This window comes from Apostichopus japonicus, chromosome 21, assembly GCF_037975245.1.
Source record: "Apostichopus japonicus isolate 1M-3 chromosome 21, ASM3797524v1, whole genome shotgun sequence".
Lineage (NCBI taxonomy): Eukaryota > Metazoa > Echinodermata > Holothuroidea > Aspidochirotida > Stichopodidae > Apostichopus > Apostichopus japonicus.
The window spans coordinates 13,076,528-13,098,277 of NC_092581.1; the positions used below are offsets into that span (position 1 = coordinate 13,076,528).

At 38.5% G+C, this 21,750-nt stretch overlaps 1 protein-coding gene across 3 annotated transcripts; it reads left to right on the forward strand.

The window, feature by feature from the left end:
* The first annotated feature begins 1,525 nt into the window (after positions 1 to 1,525).
* On the forward strand, positions 1,526 to 20,866 carry LOC139962601 (dynein axonemal assembly factor 3-like). 3 transcript variants are annotated; one of them, XM_071962738.1, is made up of 9 exons: positions 1,526 to 1,633; positions 8,012 to 8,157; positions 9,097 to 9,284; positions 9,440 to 9,586; positions 10,342 to 10,558; positions 11,567 to 11,689; positions 13,162 to 13,508; positions 15,057 to 15,213; positions 20,252 to 20,866. In XM_071962738.1, exons 3-9 carry the CDS (start codon positions 9,139 to 9,141, stop codon positions 20,327 to 20,329), a joined length of 1,215 nt encoding a protein of 404 aa, XP_071818839.1. In that variant the 5' UTR covers positions 1,526 to 1,633; positions 8,012 to 8,157; positions 9,097 to 9,138; the 3' UTR covers positions 20,330 to 20,866. The 3 variants fall into 3 exon arrangements, with proteins under 3 accessions (XP_071818839.1, XP_071818838.1, XP_071818837.1); XM_071962737.1 differs by lacking the exon at positions 1,526 to 1,633 and adding an exon at positions 3,729 to 3,871; XM_071962736.1 differs by lacking the exon at positions 1,526 to 1,633 and adding an exon at positions 6,550 to 6,689.
* The last annotated feature ends 884 nt before the right edge of the window (positions 20,867 to 21,750 follow it).

Consider the following 21,750-nt stretch of genomic DNA (forward strand, 5'->3'; position numbering starts at 1 on the left):
AAAAGGTTAGATATAAATTCATTTAATTATACATTCTTCTGTCTCCTTTGTCTCACTTTTAACTTGTGGAGACCCTACCCCCTCCCTTTCCCCGCTATAATATCGGTCATAATCGGTCATCTCTTTTGTTCACATAGATATACTCCCTCCCCTCCCCCTTTCCCCCCTTTCTCCTACTAAGATAATGAAACCAAGAGGCTCATCAAACAGTGACCTGTCGCAAAGACGTTGATTTGAAAATACACGTGACAAAGGGGTGCTTATGAAACAGTTGTTCTATGGTTCAAATGATATTTTAATGTAATAAAGTGCGGTGAGATAACTAACACATTTTTTATCCTGTATTGTTACTCCTATTCAGGTCCCGCATTCCCACCCCCCCGGCCCCATGTAAAACATGCAGTGTATTAGGAAGTATCAAAGGTATAGATGCCACCGTATTGATCGTAACGATCCTCGGATTGTAGTTAGAGTGGTAATGAATGCAATAACGTACCAATAAATGAAACACTCCAAAGAGAACTTTATCTTGACATAGTGTATAGTATATATGTTCTTTTCAGGATGGGGATGGGGGGGGGGGGGGTAGTTAGAATTCCAGAAATGTTAGCCACTCCGCATTAATGGTGGAACTATATGAACTGAACAATTGGAGCTCGGTATCTTTCTTTCATGATTATGGTCCCACTCGATCACTATACAGTTCTAACTAGGAGCTAGCTCAACTGCATTTTTGTCTATAGGCTGAACCGTTGAAATATCCGCTTAGTCAGCATGATCCCACGGTTACAAATCTCCATGTGAGGGGACTTGCTATGAGAGTGCCCAGACTGTGTGTATTGTGTTTTTCTTTTCTTCGAAGGTACAGATGTTTTCAAGTAAGTTTTTTGAAGTCCTGACAACGCTGAATGTAGTTATAGAATAATGGATGGAATTATATTATTATTATAATCGGATGGATTTGTATAATATTGGCTTAATAATGAAGCAAAGAGCTTCCGTCAATCGTCAATTAAGTTCTGTGGGTACGTTAGTGATGCATGAAGGCCAGCGTCCGTTACTTGAACCCCCCCCCCCCACTCCTCACATTTTACCCTTTTCACGTGTTAGCTTTTTGAATACGGCCCTTCCATTAAATTGATAATAATCTAGATAATATTATCTACAATGTGATATAAGCATGAAGCAATCCAACAAGCTTACGCGAATTCGTTCCGAATAAAGTGGTGGCGCTAGATTAAAACTCAACAATACAATTGATAGAAAATACTATTATGTCTTTATAAGCATCCGTACATTGGAGAATAGCGCCTCATTGAGCCAACTACTCAGTGAACGGAGGCTGCACACATGACGATCTCGAAGGGTGCTTCGACCCTCAGCTGGCCAAGGCAAGGATTCACGCACGCCACCTAAAACGCCTCTGGTCGATTTGACCGACCCTCTTCGCATCCGCCCAGGTTATTTTGCGACATCAAGTGAGACATGACACGGGATCCTAAGCCACAAAATGTGCAATACCAACCCTGGGTGTTATGAACTCCAGTGTGCCTCGAACTCTAGGACGCTTTACTCAACCAAAAAGACGTGGGTCTTTCACCAGTCTCTACCGCATTGGCCATCACGTCAGCTGGTAAAATATATGTTTGAATTAATATATAAAGCTGTAGAGAGTAGTATCTGTAAGATAAAAATATTCATTTTATAATCTAACTTGAGATGGGCTCGTAATTTCAGGTCGATAGTTCACTGCTGTAGCTTTTGGGCCATCGGAATAGTTACCTCTTATCTAGAAGGGTGACCACAATGTATTAATTGCTGCCTTCATTGGAATTACTTCCAGCTAATCTTCCTCAGATCGGCACAACGGATAAGTCATACTTGAATATCTGAAGATACAACAAGCTTACGTTACTTAATGCTTTCTACTACACCGCAACAATCAGGTGAAGGACATTCCTTTCTTTCATAAATCTGCATAAACAATAGACTTACGATGTAATGCTTTGTTGCCTTCGGACAGCAGAAATATAAAAAAGGATTCGTTGTAAAAGCGGATGCGAAAGGTAGCAAAAGGGATTTGAGATGAGTTCATGCAACCTTTTATTGGAAGGATTTATATCTCACGAATCAATCATTTTCCTGGTTAACGTTATCTCTGTTAGCCACTTTTGTATCTACTGTTGAAATGTTATTGTTATTACAATTTAGTCGTTTATGATATGATTTTATGCATTAACGATTTTGTACCAAATGAGGGTGCCACAAACACTTTCATTACGTTGAGTTTTGTAATTCTAAACATCACGAACTTAACATTTATATTGATAATAAATGATAGAATTCAACTATGAAGCAGAATTGAAAGAGGATGGCAGACTTGTGATGCGGTAACAACCCACTATAATCAAAACAAGCACAAATTTGAGGTCACAGTGGAGGGGTGGGTTGGTCCCTACCTAAGTCAGTCAGGTGAAATTTGAATTTCTTATACATTATTAATACAATGTTGCGTTGGGAGTTACTTACACCTAATACATTATCTATGCATGCCTCAGAATGCACCTTTTTGTATTCCAGGAGGGGGACCACAGACCCTCCTACACGCAGGCGCGTAGCCAAGGGGGGCGGACCGAAGGGGGACCGCCCCCCCCCCCCGTTGAGCATATTTTTTGTATGTCTTTGTGATATTGCTAGTAATTTCAAGCTTAGATGCAACTTACAAGGCCTGGGAAGTGCCATTTCCAGCGATCTGGGAGGCATTTTCAGCCAAAATTGTCTTGCACGCTTCGCGTCAACTTATGGTGGCGGTACGCTTAGATACTTTTCTATGCGGAATCTACGGCTCGATTGTTGCCTACACGGGGGTATATTTCTACGACCCAGGGCAGCACACGTTCCCTTCTATATATTCTCCATTAGCCTCTATAGCTCTCCCATAAAGGTTAAGACCCATACCTAAATCATGCAATGAGGTGATATTTGAATTTCCTATTATTCACTAATACAGTCTGGCATTTAGAATGACTTATATATACCTTATTTAAAGTAGCCTATAAATAGGCCCCAGAATGCAACATTTGACGACTGTTTTTTTTTTCTGGTGGAGGACCCCTAGACCCTCCTACATGGGAGATGGCTTGGATGACCCCAGGGCATCACCCGGCCCTCCTTTATAAAATCCTTTATACGCCTCAGGCACTTTCATTCAAGATCAGTCTCCTACCTAACTCAGTCGGGGAATTTTGTTTAATACCCCATCACACCTTTGCAGCCCTGGTGCACCACCAATACCACACTGAAACGTATGTGAATATGAGGGGTTGATGAGGAGGTAAGAGAGACGGCATTGGTCATGTGATAAGATAAACTTCTTTCTACCACGATCTTTGATTTAATACGCTCCTGGACGATTCTGAGTATGAAAGGATCGGATGCATGCGTACATAACTAACTTATCCAATCAACGACGAATAGCTTTAAATAGTTAAAAACGAAGTGACATTCCGGTAACGCAGTTAATAAAGGACCCTTCAAAGTTGGAGGCTTATCAATGAAAGTGGCTTGATCATGATCACTATTTAGTTTAGCACACAGCTCATATTAAGTCAGTTACTCTCACAAGTATAACACAAAATCAGCTAGGAAAACGTAGTCATGCTTCTGTGGCCTCACATAACGTGCTGCGAAGAATAAATGGTGTTGGAAAGGATCCTTGGGAGCTGTTTTTGATATGAAGCAATACCAGCTGAGTGCATATGTTTGATAGAGAGTTAGCTTATGAGGATTTGTACAACAGTTGACGGGTTAATGTAACAATAGCAACAAAGCCTGGTCCGGAGGAGTCATTGTAAAACCTGCCATCAAATGAGTAAGTACAGTTAACATATTTTAATCTGTGGAATTTCAAATTATAGATATATACATCCGTAGTATCTCTGTATGTGTGTGTGCATATAGTTTATCCAGGGGCGGCGATTTGTTTCAAATATTGGGGGGGGGGGACATTTGCTTGGGTGCAGGCGCGTAGCAACTTCAGGGTTTGCTAACCCGGGGGGGGGGGGGCGCAAATTACTATCAAAGCGGAGCGCCACCATTAGTTGGCGCGCAGCGTACAAAAAAAATTCTGGTTTTGATAGCCCCCCAGATCACCGGAAATAGCACTTCTCGGTCTTGAAAATGACCAACCAGAAGTACACTTTTGCCTGAGAACTAAGTTTTCCCAATAGTATTTTATCATCCATAACCTTTTACAAGATTGTCACCAGTCACACATCATGTTCGACGTCATCGTATCTCCTGTGGATCATTGCATTTGTAGGTAATACTTTTACGTAACGGCCCACATACCCGTCAGCCCCACTTTTCAAGGTTTAAGCCCATTATTTGTTCAGTATTTGAATAATAAATTCACTTCAAATCATACCCATGATGTTGCACAAAATTTCATCTATGGACAACCAATATAACAGACCGGTCAAAATTGCACGAGTAGAGGGAAGTATGATGAAGAATGTTGGTCAGGGAATTTTCGAAAATTCAGACACAGTTATTTTTTTGCTGTACAAATATTAAAACCTCTTATAACGGCTACTATAAAACTTCGATATCATAAAAATTACAAATATTATGCTCGAGGGGGGGGGCGGTCTCCCCCTTCCCCCCCCCCTTGGCTACTCGCCTGAGGTTAGAAATCTTGTAGGAAACAGGCCAAATGAAAACCCAGTGAACCCATATCGATGTGGATCATATATATGATTGTACGTACTTACACTCATACACAAGAGATGTACAAACATTATGATAATAATCATGAGTGACAACATGCTATACGGTCACAGAAACGACCACGAAGAGTCATTTACCTCATGCAGCATGTGTTGGATGTAGTTTTAGCCACCGCCAAATATGATTTGGATAAATAATCTTACGCATTATTTTCTATTTATAGCCACAAAAATATATGCCACCAAATATGGGGGGGGGGGGGGATATTAGATACTATATACCCCACCCAAAATATTGGGGGACATGCCCCCCCCCCCGTCCCCTCCATGATCTCCGCCCATGGGTTTATCAGCATTAATAAATTGCTTTCGAATCATCCTTCAGGCACTCTGTGTGTATTCACAGCATATCTACTCTCCCTTATAATTGTCCCGGGCTTTTAATAATATTGTTGGAAAAAAAGAGAGATGACAACAACTCCTTGAGAAAACATTTCATTTTTTAAAAGAAAACAAGAAAACTCTTAGCCTAGACAAACCACTCCTTCATGCAGAAAGCAGATGTATTTTAACCTAGCCTACTTCTTATGTTTCAGTTATTGTCATTAAACGGTTGAGAAAATGATTATTAGCTACTTTCACTTCTCGGAGTGAGGACAATAATTTTCATATGGTTGTACTTGTAACTTGTGTGGAACAGATGGGAAAGGAAAGTAAAGTCATATGAAACCCAACCTAATATAAAGGCGTCGAGAGCCAGCTTATGCCTTCGTGACAATGATTTCACCCCCCCTTCCCTCCTCCCACCCTTCCATCTTTGAAATTGTCATGTTTCCTTAATTATAATATGAAAATGGAAAAACACTATTATTTATCCCATTTGTGTTCTCCTGGTCCTCCGTATTTTCCAGAGCCCCTAATTGTCACGGGAATGTAACCCCGGCCCCGACTCATTCGGCAGGCATATATGTATACCTACATAGAGCCTTGTACAGTTTTGATAATGATATGTACATGTACATGACATGTACAAAACCAAAATATATGCAATTCGTACTGTCTTGAACAGTACAATGAGCAGAGCAATTAAAACTAAGAAAAACATGGGGGTGAGTAAAGAACCAGCAACAGACATAAGTTCTCCTATGAGAGTACAAACAAATTTGAGTACAAATACTCGTTTTTTATTTTATCTTGGTTTGAGTATGATAACAAGTACGATTAAGATTACGAACACAAATCATTCTCATAAGTGACTCCAGATGATGTAATTATGTAGTGTTAAGTACACTATTATCCTTTTACATTTAACTTATAGTTCATTTACACTCTTGATTTAATGAAAGTGAGAACTTTGTATATATAGTTTATATCCAATATGTTTGCCCGGGCCCCTCCAGAGTTCCCTGGCTCCCTAATACAAAAGACTCCGAAGTTGTTTTCCACCCCCATCCCATACCCCACCCACCGCCTCTCGTCATGTCTGGTTACGCTCATTTAGCTTTCAAGTTCAAAATACAACCTCTGGAGAAGATCCTGCTAGGATCGAAACGTCAGGCCAACTTACTTTTACACAAGTTCAAAATACAGTAGTTCGGTGATAAGAATCCGAAATGTGAACGGAACTTATATTGACAAACTGTCGGTAAATGACTGAAAACGTGCATGAACGAGAATCCTCCCTGGATTTGATTATTTTACCATGTTGAGGTTTTAAGCGAGAATTTCTGTTCATACCTGGTATTACTTTACACAGCGTTTGAGAAACAAATATTGACTGTGTCACTATAACGTTAATAGGAATTAAAACATCACATAGCTACCTAGACCGCTAAGTTATCGTTGCCAGGCTGCTGCAAACAGGTTCATTAGGCCAACTGTACAGAACAGAAAAAATGGTCGATGCTTACGGCGCAGTGAATTGGTGGGGTTTTACTCCATATGAAGCTTTACGAAATGGAGGTATGTAATGAAGCCACTGTTCAGTTAACCACTGAACGTGAATAACGCTTGTCAGATTTCATTGAGTGCGCAATTAGGCTTCTATGATTCGTTGTATATTTTATCGTAGTGTGTGTTGGGCATACACCAGTTCCACAAAGCTTGTTAGGTCGAAGTGCTAGCCAATTTGTTTTATAACCACCTTTGTCCATAACATATATATGTGTTAGGGTACTGTCAAGGCCTACGTTATGCTACACTTATTTACAAACTGTAAAACATGATTTGGTTTCTTTCTTTTTTCAGGTAGTTTGCTACTCACTTAGCCCACAAGGGTTTTTTAGATCTCTTCCTTTCATATCTGCTATCCTTATTTATTTGACTTATTCATTGTATCATGGCTGGTAGGATATACACATTTAAAAAAAATCGAGAAGAGGTCTTTTGATACATAAAAAAACTTTCAAATTTTAAGCCAAACCACCTAACCTAGGCCTAATATGAGATTGAGAGCTATTTATGTGATGTATTCTTAAACCTGTTTTTCTTATAGCCAAGCTGTAGGCTATATGCACTACTGTATCTTGCATTGTTTGTATTCCGTATGCATGGATGCTAGTCATCAGACTTGTCCACATATATGTGAGTACTTTCATGTAAATGTATTACGGTTTATTTAAATGGAAAAATTACAAACTGATGATACAGTGATAAGACTATTTTAGTCACATTAACCTAAGAGTTCGAAAGTAATGTGATATATATGATTTTGGAAGATTTGTAGGTACTACAGTAGTCGTAAGATACTGTCACTACACATCCTTAATAACTTCCTCCTAACTAGGGCCCCATTGGAAATGGGCCAACGTTCTGTCAGCCCAATGGGTTTAGCTCCTGTTACTCTCTTTGTTCTGTTCTATTATGTCATCTCTGTTATTTTTTGTATTTTGAACAATCTGAGTGCAAATAAAACAAAACAAAACAAACTACACTCAAGTAGGTTGACTGGTATTGGTGTAACAATGCATTTTGTACAGCTGCATTCATTAGTTACGTAACAGTATGCCATGATTTCGATTGCTGAATATTCATTTTATGATTTGCATAGTCATTTGAAAACTTTTTGTTGATGGCTCCTCAGTGAGAGATTTTGCAATATATTTAAATTTTAAAGCATGTAAACATGTAAGTATTCTTATGGTGGAGTAAAACTTTCAAAAGCTCAGTATAAATTTTGTAATTAATTGTGGACAGAATATGAAATAAATTTGGTTCTTATCTCCCATTATATGTAATGTGCAAGGTTTATAAAATTCTAGCCTCACTCTCCTCTTTCTTTGTAGATATTGTCACTGAGACTGCTTCACTTGACCTGGAGGACCAAGAAAAATCTTCAAACTTCAATTTTTTGTTAGTGGGAGGAGGAGATTGTCGACATATTTTGAAAGCTATCAGCCAAGCGTGGAAAGAACCGAACAAGCAGTTTAATGTAAGAATCTATCTTAGAATCATGCAGACACTTGGACAAATTGACCTGTTTTTTTGTGTGTTGAGGATGTAAATGTTTTGCAAATGTTGTATGAGGATTTGGAGGATTGAATCTTTTTTGTCTCCAAATAAAAATATTTGTTTCATAGATCTACAGGCAGTCCATCGCTTTCAAAACTGAGATATGGTTGGTTTAAAATGCCTTGAATTTCTCTCAAATTGCTGTCACTTTCTGGATTGTGATATAATGAGACACAGTGCTTCCTCATCAGGTGCTTTAGATTCAGATCAACGATAGATCCAAGGTACAAGCAAAGAGGATATGCTGTATTGGCCCAAAATATGCTAGACATTCAAATGTGGTCACCTTCGGTCAAAATTCTTAAACTGTTTTTATTACAACCTTCAAGAAAATTTTCCTTACTGGGACATTCAGTCATCTTGTGTGTTCCTTAAAAGTGCCTGAGAACAATTTGGAAAGTAAAGACCTTCAAGAAAGTATTTTTTGAAAACTTCTAGCAATTATAGCATGCTTTAATTTGGGGCCTATTCTGACTGCCTTAAAGTAGTGACTAGATGATTAAAATAGCTCATTGCTTTAAAATGTCAATGTTATTGCCATTTCATTTGCCACTCAATATATCATTTGCTCCAATAGTTTCAATTAGGTCTGCTGCAAACTGCCTGATTGAACATGATGAGACTCATCTGGACAGTCTCGATATGGAAATTTGTGGATAAATCCGAGTAGTTTGCATGTATTCAAGCCTACCTCTGATCAAGATCCGGCCATTTTCAAGCCACGTCGTCTTTCAGTGTGGAAAACTCAACATTTTTCCGAATATGATATTCTGTTTAAGATTTCACAACCAGAAAATACTTCTACATATTCTGTCTCTTCTGTCTGTGTTTACACAAAGATATTATTCTTTGTTTACAGTTTTATATCATCGAAAACAATCTTGAGATACTTGCCCGACACATGTTACTTCTCCATGTTGTATTGGAAGCACCGGAAAATGTCGGCCTTCAGGAAAAGACGGAAACCTTTCTGGAAATATTTGGTAACTCATTGATTAGAGAACAGACTAACAACTACATCGCAAACATGGCTACACAATTTATTAAGTAAGTACCCAATTATATCATCTTTTATCATGAGTTCTCCCCGTTAAATGTTGCCATATTTAACATTTCAAAATAAATATGTATCAAAGATTTTCTACATGATAGTTATTTATTAATCATGTTTTATTTGGTCCTTGAAACTCATTTTCTCACAGAATGGTCACAGACTTGGATTATCTGGCAGATGTATTCCCGTTGTTTGACTTATCAGCTCTGAAATTCAAGGAAAGAGACCATTTAGAAGCAATCTTCAAGTTTTGGAGAAATCCAGACAAAACTAGTTTTGACGTCAGCAAAGCTTGGTATAGTTTATTGATCTTTCATTACTTGGGCTACTTTTTGAGTCATCATTCATGTCTGAAGAGTTTAGTTTGTGTGGTCATCTTTCACTGCTCTAACAGTCCCTTTTTTGTTATATATATATACACCCCCTCCTCCCCCTCTCCTCCCCCTCTCCTCCCCCTCTCCTCCCCCTCTCCTCCCCCTCTCCTCCCCCTCTCCTCCCCCTCTCCTCCCCCTCTCCTCCCCCTCTCCTCCCCCTCTCCTCCCCCTCTCCAATCTCACCTTTCCTTCTTAAGAGACCACATGCAGAATCCAGAGAGTATATTAACCAGCGGTAAATGAGGTGAAGTTTTCTTCTCTCTCACTAATTTAGTATGCCATCCTTACAATCTTGCTCTTAAAATTGATATCTACAGTAGTTCCCCTTTTCCTTGATTTTGCTTGCTCAACTTAAACAAATGACCTGATGCATTCTATAAAATGTATACGAGAATGTGGTTAGAAAGTGTTGTTTTATGCACAATGTCTTGTAGATCATTAATACTACATACGGCCTTGGCAGCCTCTGTACCTGACTTTCGTCAATTATTAACTCAACTTCTTAGTTTGGAAAAATGAAAAATTTCAGACGAAAATAGCTCCCCATCAGTATCGAATGAGAGACGTTAAATTTCACCGAGTTTTTGGACCATGAAAAATTATGCTTATATCTTTTATTTTGAACCCATTAGCTTAGCAATCTTCATATTTGCAGATGGGTTATTTGTATTTGCAGGGACAACAGATTACGTGCCCACCTCAAGACCAGATACGATTCGCGAGTCGGTGCGTTTGACTGGGATTACAATATGAAACTGATAGAGAGAGGCGGGGATGTCATCCACAAGATCGAATACAGCAGATGGAGAAATAGCGGAGTCGCTTTCGAGATGAGGGAAGGGAGCTATATCGTACCTAACAAGACTCTTGCATCGGGATTGATATTCAAAACAGTATGTCGCAAAAGTCCAGGGCCCTGTAAATTTAGGTTTTAGATGGAGGCTCGGTGTGGTATAAGCTAAAGGAGAGAAAAATGAGTTTAGCAAGTTAAATGTATAAAATTTGAGGGTCTGACATGTTGATTTTTTAGAGGACCTTCTTCAAAGGCAAACTTAATTTTCAATAAGTTATCTCATTCAGTGTTGTCTCTATTGATAAGTAGTTTGCCTGAGAAGAAGATCCTGTTACGGATCAAACTCGCATGCCCTTGGACTTAATATACTTTAAATTATAAGCTTTAGAGGTCATCGATATTGCTTCCAGCTTTCATCAAGATAAAAAGAAACGATAATTGGATATCTTTGCCCGGGAGATGAGAAGGGTTTAAACAGAGGGTTTAAATAGACAATTAAATGTCTCAATAATCGAAAATGCTTTGAAGATGGCCAGCACTAAAATGCTTTGAGGTTGTGTAACCAGTATTTGGCTTCCTAGCAAATTCTTTGCTAAGACTGATGAACTTGATAGATGGCAATGTAGCTCTTTGCAGATAGTATTCTTGGAATGTAACATTGGTTCTGATGCTACTGGTGTTAAAAAGAAAAGGCAAAAAAAAAAAACAGATGTGAAAGTTAGAGAGATTTATAAGACTTAAGAGTATTTTAGGCTCCATAATTTGGACTATTTCCTTGCTTAATGCACATGAACTTTATTGTTTGCCAGTAGAAAAAAGAGGCACTGGCAATTTTCTTGCCAGTAGACATTAAGACCTTAACCACCCGATAAATGGGTTAACAATTGTCATGTCATTAGCAGTCTGGTAGAGTGTTGGTGAGAATAACTTCAGCCCAAATTCTTGTATGCAAAACAGGTGAAGCTGGATATACCTGCTGTTAAGATATAATAGGTTTAATACTGTAGGTGTTGATCTGTACTTTGAAAATTGACAGATTTTTATCTGTAATTCTGTTTAATTTCTTTCATTTTAGTTCATCACAATATTCTCGTCTTCTTTGTTACAGGGAGGTGACAGAGTGGCCAAGAGGGGTTATTGGGGGGATATCATTGGTAGCCCATATCTTGCCTTTGGCATTGAAAGTGAAAATAAGGACCTCTTCAAAAAGTCCAATGGTGTTTATACAAAGGTACGTATGTTGTACAGGTGTGCTCATCAAGTATACAGTACAGGTTTGTAATGTCTTGCCACTAAAACTGAAAGGAAAGCATGGAATGAAATGATTATGATATGTAATATATCTCTAGGGTTGATCCTTCATCTCCTGTTCCATCATTAAAGGAAACATGATACACCCCATAAATATTTCTGCCTCCAGCCCTCTTTTCATCCCTTGTATTTTAAGTTCTCTATGCCATTCGTGTGGTTGAGGAAATGTACAGATAAGTGAGTGCAAAAGTATGAAGAATTAAATACTGCTTCAGTATAGACTAAAGGAAGTTAGGGAAAGGGGGGTGGGGAGAGGTGGGAGTCTTAAAAACTGCTTCAGTATAGATGAAAGGAAGATAGGGAAATGGGGGTGGTCTTAAAAACTGCTTCAGTGTAGATGAAAGGAAGTTTGGGAAATGGGGGTGGAGTTTTTGTCCAAAACAATGGAAGATTTCCACTGATATTATGTTTACTTCAAAGTTAGGTGCATTTTCTTTAAAAAGAAGCGGCTTCCCCCTCGTATGTGTCAAATGTTGATTTCATGTCCATTGCAAACCATACGTCACTAAAATGATCAAAATATGTAATCTGCATTAATCTGTCAGAGTTAGAAATACTGATCAACTGTATGATTATACTTTCTGACATAAGTAAATCCGAAACAGCGACAAGTCATTCAGGAGCAATTTACTAATAGTTATACCTGACATAGTTTTACTTCAAATGGAGGTGTCATTGTACATTCACATAAGCAGCACAACATGCAGGGAACATGATTTTCATGCCATCCATTTGATGTTTAGATTTTAAATTATATAAGTAACTGACTTGGAGATAACATACAATCGAGGAGAGGAGAAAACAATTACGGCTAGAACAGGATTCAGACTTGTGACATCTGGGTTACAAGCCAACTGAACCTTTAGTTAGTGGCGATCCGTTTCATTGCTGGGGGTACCAGTCAGAACCCACAATACCTGTGCTGTGTCCGAGTGGATAAAGGCGGTGGCATTTGAAGCAATGAGGTTTGGCAATCTGGAGGTTTGTGGTTCGTTCCCCGGCCGGGGTCATAGTAAGGTGGGTTTTTCATCCAAGAGCAATCTACGGTTTTCCCATCTGAAATGACTTTCTAAATTGAAAAGATTCCAAATATGAGTTAAAATGTTGAATTTCAGCCGTGCAACTGGTAAGTTGTAATCCATGAGACCTTGCAGGTTTCTCCCACATTTGTGGTCGGTTAAGCGTCGAAAATATAACTGCCTGAATATTGTTATGGTTATTATTATTAATCAGGGATCAATGCCTCGGTCTCATTCGAGCTAGGGTAGTGACTGGTTTGAATCTCGTTCTAGTCATAAATTTCTTTTCCCTTCCTTTCTGTAGTTCCGTAAAATTTGATAACGTGTTTTATGAATTCACAATCAACCTTTCCATGAATCTCCATCATTTCAGACAGCAACAGACGTCTCAGAGTTCAATGTACTTTCCTGCCTCCACGAACTCATACGGCACGACACATATAAAGCTCCCGAAGTGAATAAAGTTGGAAGCCAAGAGAAGTTGGTCAGACTGACGGAAATAACAGAGGATGAGGAGGAGGAGGAGGACACAGGAGAAGTTAGAGACGAGGAGAATTCAAAAGATGAGAATAAACAAGAGCAAGACAAGGAGAAGCCAGAATTGAACTTATTGAAACTACCTAATGTAAAAATTATATTTTTACCGCTGGGAATATCAGGAGAGATACATAAAAAGAGGAAATACCACTCCATGTTCGATCTGGTTTACTTTTCAAACAGGTGAGATAAAGATATGCTTTGAAGGAGAAGAAACTCCATGTGAGTATATATAACAGTGAAAGGCTTAGAAGGGTACGGAAAATAATCAAATATTCAGTAATAAGATGTCTTGTTGATACTTTTGTTGAATTTCCCAGTCCTCTCTCATTAATAGCTTAGGAAAACGGTTCCTTTAAGTGAGAGAAGTTTACATAGCATCAGGATGAAGTTTTCATTTGCTTCTCCTTTAATTTTTAAGTTGAGTTTTACATTCTCATGAAATTTTTTATGATATGCCTATCTTTTCCCTTGAGCGTTTTTACGACTGGTCTTGGGTTACGTTGTGGTCTGCTTGAGTCACTCACTGACCGCTTGCCATCAAGAGTCCATCTATGTCTACATTGCATACTTTAGAGGGGACTGGGGGTTCTCCCCACCCCCACCCAACCCACAAAACCGAAATATTTTAAGATGTGGAAATGGTGTATTATGAGCCATATATAGACTAATAATTCAGTCTATTATCAGGAGCTACATGCATGGTAGTGCTGGTAACTACTTTTATTTTACTGTACAGGGCAGAAAAAGGGGGAGGTGAAGGGGGGTGGTCAATTTATAGCAAAAATTCTGATCAAGCACAATGTAATATTTTAATGAAAGTTATATGAGTCGATGAAGGAATCGTTTATAGGACGGTATATTAGCAATTGTCTGAGCTGAGGCTGATAAAAAAACTAAGCTGTCATGTGACACCAGTAAATATGTTTTTATTCAAAAATTTACTCTCAAAACAGCAAATTGGGAAGTTTCTTAAGTAGAATCAGCAAACCCTTATGTTGTTATGAATATCCTAGTAGTTTAGCCTATCCCTGTGGAATTCCAAGCTTTATAATAATATTTGATTTCTATATAGCGCTTTATACCAGCAATAGGAAGTGCTTTACAGACATGATATATTTACCCCTGGTCAATGATAACCTGTCCCAGAGACAATCCTTCCAGTCGGGTACAGACGTGAAGCCAGGAATTTGCCAAGGGAGGGGCAAACCTGTAGGCAAACTATCAGATCCTTAGATTTAGCATTGAAAATAATGTAAGCGTAGCACCACCATGAATTGGCACGAAGCGTACAAGAAAATTGTGGCTGAAAATGCCTCCCAGATCGCTGGAAATGGCACTTCCCAAGCCTTGTAAATTGCATCTTAGCTTATAAATTACTAGTGGTATCATAAAAACATACAAAAAAAATATGCTCAAAAGTGGGGGCGGTCGCCCTCTTTGCCCCCCCCCCCTTGGCTACGCGCCTGGTCGGCTACAGTTATATACTGCTCCCATAGACAAGTTACATCACAGGTACCCTTTTACACGACGTAATGAACTAGGCAGGAATCAAACCAGTAGTCCTTGGATCACAAGTCCGATGCCTAAGCCAATTGGCCACCACTCTTTCATATGTTTTTATACGCTGTTAGCAGATTAGCCTATGCCAGTGGAATTCCAAGTTTATATACGCTGTTAGCAGAACTCTCAATACTTGTTTCATCTTGTTCTCCATCTCTTCGATTCCAGCATGGTTCATTTTTTCACTCCGGAGATGTCTCAAATCTTTAGAGACGGAGCGACGGTTGTCTGCGAGACAGCAAGGTTTATGCTAGACTTGAAGAAGGAACAGTGTGAGGAGTTTGTGTCAAAGGTCACAGGAATGGCATCAAAGGCTGGTTGTCAGGTAAGATGAATGCGGTGTATCTGTATTGATTTATTATACGTGATCACATATTGAATATTCATATATTTGAATATGCATATATTTGAATATTCAAAGGGACTGAACCTTTGACATGTTTCGGAGTTTGGCGCAGAGCTGTTATTGACCATCAGTGAGAGAATTATGTAGTTGTATCTTGTAATGGTTATGGGTGCTTGTGGTTGACCATTTGCTGAGTTAATATGCTCACAAATATGTGGGATTATTGTAAAAAATTGCAATACTGGAGTAAGAAAAATGATAGAACAATCTGTATTGCTCTAAAATTGTTGGAAATTTGAGACATCTTTAGGGCAAAACCAAATCCCAATAGAATTTTGCATTGCTATGATACAAATTTGTTGTGAAGGTGAAATTGTTAAATTGATGGAATTTTATTAATGCATTTGGTAACAAGCAGAGGTATTCATGTCATTATGATTATTAATCTGCAAAAGTAGTTTAATTTCCTTAATGTGGATCAAATCATGTATCCACTCAACAAAATAAAACAAATAACTGAATTGTTGCTATAAACATGCTAGTAAGATCTAATATTGTGTGTAAAAGTAAGTTGGCCTGACGTTTCGATCCTAGCAGGATCTTCTTCAGAGGCTACATCAAAGCTCTCATGCAACAGGTTCTCACCAAAAACAACTTCACGTTCATGGACAAGCATTACCTTCAAAGACACGGGACAGCCATGGGAACCAGGATGGCTCCTTCCTATGCATGCCTGTTCATGTCTAGCCTTGAAGAACGCATGCTCAGTACGGCTCCCTGTCGTCCCCTTATCTGGTGGCGCTACATCGATGACATCTTCTTTATTTGGGCCAGTGATGAGGATAGCCTGCTCACCTTCATCAATCACATCAATTCTTTCCACAGCACCATCAAATTCACCTCTGATTACTCTCACCAACAGGTTAACTTTCTTGATGTGACTGTTCGCAAGGAACACGATTCTCTCTCTACAGACTTATACACCAAGCCCACAGACACACACCAGTATCTCCATTCTTCAAGCTGCCATCCCCGTCACTGCAAGTCTGGAATTGCCTACAGTCAAGCACTTCGTCTTCGTCGCATTTGCTCTAACAATTCCTCTTTCATTCGCCATACAGATGCTTTGGAAAAACACCTTATTGCCAGGGGCCATAGTACCAGAAGGGTGCGTGAAGCCATTCAGAGAGTCCGCTCCCTTTCCAGATCATCTACTTTGGCAGTGAAGGACAAAAAGGGATGAGATTGCGACAACAAGCTGCCCCTCGTTGTTACTTTCCACCCAAATCTTCCTCCCCTTCAGAAAATCACCTCTAACAACCACAACATTCTCCTCACTTCAGATAGACTCCAACGAGCCGTCCCTGAAAAACCCATCATCGCCTACAGACGACCACGCAACCTACGAGACCTTCTTGTACGTGCTGCTGTTCCACCTCTAACTTCTAACCCCACACCCATTCAGCATGGTACCTTCAAATGTGATCGTACTTCGAGATGCATCGTCTGCAGCCACCACATTGTTGAATCCAATTCCATCACCAGCCACAGCATGCAACTCACACACAAGACTAAGGGTCACATCACTTGCACTACCACCAATGTCATCTATCTGATCTCTTGTAGAGTTTGCGGCATCCAGTATGTTGGCGAAACCAAAACCACCCTCAAGAAGCGATTCTATGGTCACAGATCCACAGTCAACACCATGAAGACTGAGACCCCAGTTGGAGAACATTTTAACCTTCCCAACCATACTATTAACGACATGTCCCTACAGGGGATTGAATCCTTAGGTAGCCGTCCTGACCTAGTACGTATCAGCAGAGAGAGGCTCTGGATGCAACGCCTTCGTACCATTCAACCTCATGGGCTGAACATTCAGGAAGGACATGACTAACTTTCCTCTGTTCCCCACTCCTTCTCCCCTTTCTCCCTTCCCCCCCCCTTTCACTCTTCCTCTCACAGCTCTCTTCCCCTCCATTTTTCTTCACACCTTTCTGTCTTTGTCCCTCTCCAGTTTATTCCTTACCCTGTGCCTTTAATCCTCTCTTTGTCCCTCCACAGTTTATCTCCTTCCTCTCCTCTTCTCCTGTTGCTTTCTACTTATAATCCCCTTTCATCTATCTCATTGTGTTCACCGTGCTCATTAACCTGTCTGTATTTTGTCCCCTCTGTTACTGTAACTTGTCTTTTAGCCTCTGAAGAAGATCCTGCTAGGATCGAAACGTCAGGCCAACTTACTTTTACACATTCTATTACACAGGCTCTCTAGTGGATAAGCAGTTTGCTAACAGTTTTATTTCATTTTGTTTTTCAAGATCTAATATTGTCACCAACTGTCGAACTTTTACTTTCTGCCTATCACAGTCGTTTTTGAAATATTACCTCACAGAGATAAATTATCATTTTGGCTGTAAAAATTGCTTAAATTATTTATTTCATTAATTTACTGGGATTAATCTAGAGGCTTAATGACCTCCCCAAAAGGTATGACCTTTTGGAACAGTCCTTGAGCAGATTCGACAGGAAATAGTTTATGAAGCTATTGTACTTGCGTAGGTTTCATGATATCATTGATATGATCATGATATCATTCACATCATCATGATATCATTCATATCATTCATATCATCATGATATCATTCATATCATCATGATATCAATCATGTCATCCAGATATCATTCACATCATCATGATATAATTCACATCATCAATGATGATATCATTAATATCATCATGATATCATTCACATCATCATGATATCATTCACATCATGATATCATTCATGTCATCATGATATCATTCATGTCATCATGATATCATTCACGTCATCATGATATCATTCACGTCATCATGATATCATTCACACCATCATGATATCATTCACACCATCATGATATCATTCATGTCATCATGATATCATTCATATCATCATGATATCATTCTTATCATCATGATATCATTCACATCATCATGATATCATTCACGACATCATGATATCATTCACATCATCATGATATCATTCACGACATCATGATATCATTCACATCATCATGATATCATTCACATCATCATGATATCATTCACGACATCATGGTATCATTCACATCATCATGATATCATTCATATCTTTATGATATCATTCCTATTATCATGATATCATTCATATGATATCATTCATATGATATCATTCCTATGATATCATTCATATCATCATGATATCATTTTGGTTCCATACCTAATTAATAAATTAATGACTTACTCAAGCAAAATACATTATCTTCACCTCCAGTCACATATTATAGTAATTAGAGGCCATCAATATGGCCCCTCTCCCCCTTCACCATAACCCTCCCCCACCCCCCACCCCCACCCTATCAAACCCCCTCTTCTCCCAAAAAATGTGAGTACTTTCAATTAAGAGATATAAACCGTCACAATGATGTTTCATAAATGCTTCGTATTTGGCAGAAAATGTAAACTCTGGCTGGTGTTAATTTTAAAGCATAAAGTCACCACTTTTGTAAGTGAAGTATAGTAAGACGGGGTAAAAAAAAAACGTTTCCTTAAAGTTTAACATAAAACTCGTAAGGTAGATGCTTAGGTAGATATTTTAGCATTGTCAGTTGACAAGTGGGAATACCTCCCTAAATAGCCATAATAAAAATTTCAATCACAATGAGTAAAGGAAAAATTCCAGAAAAGGGGTGGTTTTTTTTTATCCCGGCTGTTAGTCATTTTTGGGGTAAAAAAAACCCCTGCTGGGGTAAAAAAAGTCCACACTGTTAAAACAACATACTACCAAAGAAAATGTGCAAAACCACCAGAAATATTTTCAGCACACTTTAGAAAAGCTTTATTTGGGCATTTTCAATCAAGTTCTGCATGAATTAACCTATTGCCAAACGATAAACTCCGGGAAACAAACCCCACCTTCCGAGACTAAGCAAGATTCTATCAAGACTGTTTAATACCCCCTAAAACATTATTGACCATGTTTTATGAGTTTTATTCTATATATTAGTATCACATCCAGCTGTGGGGTTGGGACTTAGGGTAGAGAATAATTTAGGACTCTAAAAATAACAATATAACCATATACAGCAGACATATATTGTGTTAGGCTATAACACTAGGCTAACATAGAAATAACTTAGGTTAAGAACAGGCAACAGTTAGTTATAAAAATGTAAATTATTATATTGGTAGAAATTAGAGGAGCATTGATGTACTCCCTGTGTCAATCATATAGCAATTCTAACATTCTGTGATAAATATAAACCATTTTGGGAGGAAATTAAGACTGGTCTTTTTTTACCCCAAACGGACACTAAACCCTGGGGTAAAAAAAAACCACGTCATTCGAGAAAACTGGCAGATCGTGCGGGTAATTACATTACTGATTCATGTAGGTACGCCTCTTGTTATCATAACCAAGAAACAAAAACCTCTATATCAGTTCTAATATTTTTGCAGGATAAAGTTAAAGGACAGTGTTCAGAACTTAAATATTTGCTATTTTTAGAGTATGGGAAAAATCGGCGCTAAAAGTATCGGTACGCCGATGGAAAAGAATAGTAACAATCAATAAAGTATGTCAGAATTGACTTGGGCACCATGGTTTTCAGATACACCATACAAAAATGTGTTTCTATTTCTCACGACTTGTAGTTGGGGGGTGGTTTTTTTTTACCCCAACTACCCTGTGGTTTTTTTTTACCCCGTCTTACTATATGGTTTTGGAACATAAGAAATGTAATACCAGTACAGTCACGGCTGAAGGAAAATGACAGACTGAAAGAAAGAAACTGAGCCCAACGTTTACCCCAGATTTGTATCATTCTAAGCTTTGAAAGGTTTTTAAGTTTATGTCAATAATTTCTCTGTCAAGCATTGTTAGTTCAATTCTGCTTCTTACTGACTCATAATCAATAATTATCAGTAATACACATATATCAATCATTTTTTGCATGAATTGTTTCCAATGTTTCTGGTTCGGAATTTTTTCTTCAGATAAAGCAAAAATGCAACGGATTCCATGACAACTTCATGAGATTCACTTTCGTCGAGCCTCGGTCGGATGGAAACTGACGGTTATTGGAGATATGCAGGTACAACAAAGGAAACGGTTCTTTTCAACATTGATCAAACCATTAGATTTCCTTTAAAGGCATTGAAGACTCGTCCCAAACCGTGTGTGGCCATCTGAAAAAGTTAACTTTCTGTTGCTTGCAAGTGACGTTTTGTTCAGGTCGCTACAAAATGCAGACAGTCATGAAACGTGATACCTTGTTATCTTTAGCTGGACCTGAGATGTCCATCGCTCTATCGTTTATACACTGTACGTGCTGTGGGTATTGACCACAGCTGTATGTACTGACTGTACAGTAATGTCTAATTACTGACGGTAGCAAGCTGTGTGTGTATTTTCTGGGATCGATTCTGTTACACCTCATACGAAACTAGGTCAGATTACCGACATTAGACGTTTCTTTTTGCGCGATTCTTCACACCCTTTAAATAATAAAAACTTCAAAACTTCACCTTGAGACAAGTTTGTCTTTAATACAAATCGGGTAAATTATGGCCAAATATAGAGAATTTTTAATATTTTGTGCATTTTGAAAAGAGAAAAGCGAAGATATTGAAGGTAAGTAATAAAAACTTCAAAACTTCACCTTGAGACAAGTTTGTCTTTACTACAAATCAGGTAAATTATGGCCAAAAATAGAGAATTTTTAATATTTTGTGCATTTGAAAAGAGAAAAGCGAAGATATTAAAGGATCCATAAAGCGGCTGTCGGTGTTTCATTCAGCTTCAAGAGATAATTATTATTATGCTAATTACCTAATAATGCTAGTTACCTAATCAGACCATATTCCTTAAATTCCAGTGAAAGACATTGTAGTCAAAATATATTGTGAGATCAAAGGAAAATTTGTTGGAAGTTTACCTGTGTTCTTTGCTACAGTTAACTTTTTATTTATTTTATTCTTTAAGGTCCTAAATAAGGACAAACCTTTAGTTTTCGTTTTGCAATGTGGAATATTAGACACAATGTTGTTGTTTTATGTAACACATTTGAAGTTTTGATAAATCTAGGAAACTCAATTAAATATGTGCAAAGTTATGACGTGGAGTGTTGCGCTCATCAAGCTTTTTGGTTTCGATGATAATCGTAACCTATGCATTCATGATGGCTTAAGTGTGTGTGTGTGTGTGAGTGCGATTGTGACGCCCAGCTTGTAAACATGATATCTCAAGAAGGGAAGGTCAGAGGAATTTCATATTTAGTGTGTAGAAGTACCACATTGAGTACAGGAAGCCTATTGGTTTTGGTGTAGGTCAAAGGTCATTTGGGGTAACCAGGGGTCAAATTGTGAAAAACTTGTAAACACGATATCTCAAGAAGGAAAGTCAGACCAACTTCATATTTGATGTGTAGAAGTACAACATTGATTACAAGAAGCCTATTGGTTTTGGTGGAGGTCAAAGGCCATTTGGGGTCACC